The sequence below is a fragment of the Malus domestica genome, chromosome 09, assembly GCF_042453785.1.
Source record: "Malus domestica chromosome 09, GDT2T_hap1".
Classification (NCBI taxonomy): Eukaryota; Viridiplantae; Streptophyta; class Magnoliopsida; order Rosales; family Rosaceae; genus Malus; species Malus domestica.
In genome coordinates, this window is record NC_091669.1 from 19,455,332 (window position 1) to 19,461,546 (window position 6,215).

A 6,215-nucleotide genomic window follows, 5' to 3' on the forward strand; every position below is an offset into this window, starting at 1 on the left:
GATTCAGGGCCTAGGAAAACTTTGGAAGAGACCCTAAGAAAAGACTTAGAGTACTTGGATCTAACGGAGGACATGACACAGAACCGAGCGCATTGGTGTTCTAAGATTCACATAGCCGACCACACTTAATGAAAAAAAGGCTTTGTTGTTGTTATTGTTGCTTGTTTTTTAATTGTGGATTGGTCGGTCCTTTGCTTCGTGAACTGCATCATGGCTTCAATTGAGTGTTTCTATGAGTGTTTGTTTATTTGTGTTTTTGGTATTTCAATCTGTCAATATTCGAAACTCTCTCTCTCTCTCTCTCTCTCGCGGATGTGAGGAGTTACGATTCAAGCAAGCACCATTTTCTCTTGCTCTTTATTGCTTTGGCTCAGTTCCCTCTGTTTACATGGCTTGACAACGTTAGTGTTAGTTGGCTATAACTTATATTTTGTTCGAGTTAGAACCAGTTCCTTATATTTATACAAACTTTCAAAATCTTGTGTACAGTTTCTTTTGTACTCATTCGGTCCATTACTTTGCTCCTAACATAAGAATTGTGAGAAATTTCTCGTATTGTTTTCAGTGGTCGGGGGTTTTCAAGTAGTTGTTATATCAAATGAGGTAATCTGAGTAAGAGGGAAAATGGTGGTCTTGAAAACATGTCACTGAAGGAGAGAAACCATCCTGTTTGTTTTTTATTTCCAAAAACTCTTATTGTGAGTTGCATGTTCGAATCTTTCATAAATTTTTGCTCTACATAAAGCTCACAGATAATGTGTTAGGTTAAAACTTTTAGTTCGTCATATTGGAAACAAATAATCCCTCATTTGTCAGGGATGATCATAATGCAGCTTGTATCACCTAAAGATGATACACACAAATATAAGAAATGTAAAGAAATCGATACCAAGCTCTACCGAGGTCTGCAGACCAGAAGTGAGTGTGTCGTATTAGAATGCGTCAAATTACCAAAAAATCTGATTGAAATTTGTCCCGATCACTGGAAGATATCAATCAGGGGAGGAACCAAAAGTATTTTATCAAACCCTTTTTTCTCTTCAAATAGGTTTTTCATCTCATTGATCTTTTGCTGCCAATGTTTTAACGAGACTACATCAAACATGTCCAACGTGATATCAATACAAAAGTTGTACACTTTTGCTTTAGATGTTTTAATTTTGTTCAAAAGAACCATCAGCCACCACATGTTGAAGATATAAAATTGTTCAAAATGGATTTTACATTTTGAATCCATAATCTTTGAGGAGAAAGAAGCATAAGGTCCTTTGTCCAAATGAAAAGCCCAGTCCAAGTCTAAAAACATATATGGGCCTTTTTTTTTATTATTTGTGCTATCTTTCTGAAGCTGCAAACAAGTTGCCAACCTCTTCGTCTGTCATCACTCCAATTGACTCTCTGAACTCAAACATGGCAGATAAATGGAAGCACACAGCTCTCCTTGTCATTGACATGCAGGTTTCTCTCTCTCCCCCAAACTCTCTCTCTCTCTCTCTCTCTCTCTCTCTCTCTCTCTCTCTCTCTCTCTCTCTCTCTCTCTCTCTCTCAGTTAAAGGGAAATTAATAGATCATTAGGATCTCATATTATATATATATATATATGCTGTTTTGTAGCATGATTTCATTGATGTGGATGGTCCTATGCTGATTAATGGAGGCAAAGCCATAGTTCCAAATGTAATCAAGGCGGTCCAAATCGCTAGGCAGCGTGGGATTCAAGTAGTTTGGGTACAGCCAACTTCCTTTCCTTTCCCTTTGTTAATTTTAAGTTGAATCTTCTACTTTCTGCAAACTAGAAGTTGAACAATGAAAATATGAACTTTAATGTGTAATTAAGAAAAAAGTGTGTTTTGATTTGATTTTAATAGTGGGGTAGATATATTATTCACTTTAGTTTACAGTTTTACAGTTAAAAAGGATTTGCAATGCTTCATTTTGACATTTATTGTAGGTTGTGCGTGAACATGATCCACTAGGAAGAGATGTTGAGCTTTTTCGCCGGCACTTATATCCGGCAGGGAAAGTAGGGCCAACTGTTAAGGGTGAGAGAGGTGCTGAACTTGTTGATGGTCTTGTGATTGAACAAGGGGACTACAAGTTGGTCAAAACCCGGTTTAGTGCATTCTTTGCTACGCACCTCGATTCGTTTCTCAAGGGTTCTGGAATTGACAGTTTGGTTGTCACTGGTGAGTGAGAGATTCAATTATTGGAAAAACCCTAATGGTTGTTTATGAAATGTGTGTTTTACAAGCTTGTAATTTGTTGGTCTTGCATTTTAGGTGTTCAGACTCCAAATTGCATTAGGCAGACTGTGTTTGATGGCGTTGCTTTGGATTACAAGTATGTTACAGTTATTCTTGATGCCACGGCCGCTGCTACACCTGACGTACATGCTGGTATGTGATTTCTGTTTCTTTGATGCTAATGTAAGACTGTTAATTGTTGTGGTGCATTTTCCAAAAACTTAAGCTAAGGAGAGCTGACAAAAAATTAATCATTTGTGAGGATCTTCGGTTCAAAAGTACAATTAATATGAATGACTTGAATTTGGAATTATGATTGTCTCCATGTCATTTGATCAAATGTTATATGATCTTAAGGTTTGATTTGGATCCTACACATAACTTTTGCATCATAGATTGAAAAGTGAGGAATGAGGATGTGAACACATGGCTCATATCCTTGATATGATTCAACATGTTAAGTTTGAAGGAGCGCTGATGAGATTATTGATAACTTATATACAATCAATCCTCGATGGGATTACCTAGATAGGTTTTATCTCTTGTTATTTCATCGTTCTGCAGGCAAATGGCTGATAATGTTTTCTGGGACCTATTTTTCTCTGGAATAGTTTTCAGAATATGTTAACAGAAGTCAAAAGTAGAAATCTTGAAATACCAGGAAAAGGTTCTAGAAATTTTGTCGTTCTGGGCATCTTCTTTAACTCAAAAGCCTCATTCTCAACATTCAACCCTGAACAATATTTCAAATGTACCATTAAAACTACAGGCTAATAGTATGACTAGAGAGTTTCCGATGAAAACTACAGGCTCTCACCATTTCCTGGTGGAAACAGAGTGGGAAGAGAAATGGAACTTAGAAGAGACAGAAAAAAAGTTGGGAAAGGTTGTGGGAGCGGCGAATTACATTTTTTATATGATGGTCAGAAATGATAGCTTGAAGTATCCAGCTAGCTAATGTAAGGAAGCACTGCAAAGATACACCGGAGAGATCTTGGAACTAGATTCTTTCTTGTGGATGAGTTGTAGGCGTGCATGTTGTGATTTGGATTTTGGCCAGTAAAGATTGTCAATTGTTAATTTGTAACTAATGTGCAAGAAAAAGCTTTTCTACGGGGAGGAGGATTGGTGTCATTCTGTTATTGGCTTCTTGTGTCTGAAACGAGAGTTAGCGATGGCATGAAATAAACTGCATGTTATGTTTTAGATTTTTATAAGCTTATTCTGTTGATATATTTCACAAGTACTTCAAAATTCCTGTTTGAGCCACTAATATAGTGCTGATGACATAAACAATTGATGGATTCTGTCAAAAGATTTGGGGTAGTATAAGCAAAGTACTTAAAAGTTTTTGCTATCTCTTCTTATTCCCAACTGAATGCAAGTAAAATCATTTACATTGATCTTACGGATGTGATCGAATGAGTGACGTTATTGTAACTATTCTACCATAATCACTTTCACGCGGAGAAAGGATTCATGAGCTTAACAGGGCCATTGTTATTGCTGCACTTTACATCATACTCTCAATCTGATCCATTGATCAGAGTCAAACGAGTTCTACATATCAGAATATTTCACAAGAGCATATTATTCGTTATATAGCTTTGAATTGGTTTGTTGAACGATATATACCCATGAGTCATGACTAACGTGGAAACACCAAATTCTCTGAACCAGCCAATATTTTGGACATGAAGAACATTGGAGTTGCAACACCAAGCTTACAAGAATGGAGCGAATTGGATGCTTTATCCTCTGGTTACCAGTAAGGTTGGCTTCTGCTTGAATGTCGTAATAATATTATGGGTTTGTTAAAGCTGTATGTGTATAATGATTCTAAAGCTGCTTTTCTTCCTTTTCTTTTGACTGTATATACGTTGGGAGTGCTTTTCTCCCTTCAACTCAAACCTTTTCTGCAAAACACTTGATGTAAAAGTAGGATTGGAAACAGGCAGCATTTTGCCTCTGTCCATTGCTCGGCTATAACTTGTTTCCCATTGTTTTTCTTTAAACTAAAACTTGTTTCTCAGCTGTTGGACAAATCTCAACCGTTTCTAATTATATCATATCTAAGTTCGATTCGATAAAAAAAAATAAAAAAATAAAGAATCATATCTAAGTTCGATACTGATTATGTCTGAACAGTACATAGTTAGCATTTGTAATCTCTGGAATGTGCTTTCTTTTCTTTGATGCTAATGTGATACTGTTATCTATTCTCCAGGCAAATGCCTGATATAATCTTTTCTGGAACCTATTTTTCTGTGCAATAGTATTCAGGATATGTTAACAAAAGTGAAAAGTAGTAGACTTGGGATATCAGGAATAGGTTCCCGAGTCAAATGCCACCTTCTCAACTTTGAACCAAGAACATTATTACTAAGGTACCATTAACTGTAGGCTACTAGTATGACGAGAATTCCCATTGAAAACTAACGCTACGTTTGGACGAGGGACTTCAAAGTCCCAAAGGATTTTGACTTTATTCTTGAAAACGTATTACAATATTACCAATGAACTACTCAAACACTAGAAGGCCACACTAGAACGCTACAAATGCAAAACAAAGTCCCAAACAAAATATTGGTTTAGACCATTTCCTGGTGGAAACAGAGTGGGATGAAAAATGGAACTTAGAAGAGATGAAAGAGGGTGGGAAAGGTTATGGGTATAGTTTAAGGATGCAGGAGGATTTGCATCCTTCTGGTGTCTGACATGAAACTCCGCCTGTGTAAGTTTATCTTACATTGCCGGTCCCAAGCCCGGGTAAAGGAAAAGGGGGAAGGCGTCAGGTAGTCGACAGCCGGCACTCCTCAGTTACGTCGAATCCTTATGAAAATGAATTCAGAACGAAATCGCGCTAAAGCTAGGGCGTCACCCGTAAGTGGCGCGCTGTGTGGCCCGTGCACAGTGATAAGTGAGCAAGGGTCGCTGTATCTCCATCGGCACCCAGATGCAGTGTTAAATGAGCAAGGAGGCCATAGAAACTTCTTTTCGAACGACTCCACTCAAAGTTGTTTGGGAGCATATGCTCCTATCAACTTTACACAGGACACACAAAAGAAGTACTTTGATCCTATTGGACGGGGGAGGGTGAAGAAGCTAGGACAGAAGGGTAGAGTTCAAGAGAGTAGAATGCGTTTAGGAACGTGGAATATAGGAACCTTAACGGGAAAATCTATGGAAGTAGTGGAAGTTATGGTGAGGAGAAGGATAAATGTTATGTGCCTACAAGAAACTAAGTGGGTTGGTCTTAAGGCAAAGGATCTAGAAAACTCAGGATTTAAATTTTGGTATTCGGGCACAAATAGAACGAGAAACGGTGTTGGCATCATCGTGGACAAGACCTTGACACAAGATGTTGTAGATGTCAAAAGGGTAGGAGATAGAATCATGGCAATCAAGAATGTAATAAGACAAGAACTCATCAATGTGATTAGTGCGTACGCACCTCAAGTAGGGTTGGATACGAGTTCGAAGGAGAAATTTTAGGAAGACCTTGGAGACTTGGTGCAAGGAATTGCCCAGACGGAGAAGTTATTTATAGGAGGAGATTTAAATGGACACGTGGGCAGGGAGACAGGCAACTATGAAGGTTTTCAGGGTGGCCATGGTTTCGGGGAGAGAAACGAGGATGGGGAAGCTATCTTGGATTTTGCAATGGCATATGATCTCTTCTTAGCCAACATCTTCTTTAAGAAGAGAGAAGAACATGTGATCACCTACAAGAGTGGGTCGTTAAAAACACAAATAGATTTTCTTCTAATGAGGAAAGGGGATAGTATAACTTGTAAGGATTGCAAAGTTATACCGGGAGAGAGCTTGGCTAATCAACATCGCTTGTTGGTGATGGATGTACATATCAAAAGACCCCTTCTTTCTCTTTTTGGATGGTCTCTGTTGCTCGTCTTTAAACAAGAACTTGTTTCTCAGCCATTTGACTCACATGAATGCAAAGATTATACTGAT

The 6,215-nt window shown here is 38.1% G+C and overlaps 1 protein-coding gene across 1 annotated transcript; it reads left to right on the forward strand.

Annotated features, from left to right (window-relative positions):
• The first annotated feature begins 1,298 nt into the window (after positions 1 to 1,298).
• Positions 1,299 to 4,275, forward strand: LOC103443787 (probable inactive nicotinamidase At3g16190). Its single transcript, XM_008382683.4, has 5 exons — positions 1,299 to 1,458; positions 1,615 to 1,728; positions 1,952 to 2,186; positions 2,280 to 2,396; positions 3,924 to 4,275. The coding sequence occupies exons 1-5, from the start codon at positions 1,309 to 1,311 to the stop codon at positions 4,013 to 4,015; spliced, it is 708 nt and encodes a 235-aa protein (XP_008380905.2). The 5' UTR covers positions 1,299 to 1,308; the 3' UTR covers positions 4,016 to 4,275.
• Positions 4,276 to 6,215: the final 1,940 nt, after the last annotated feature.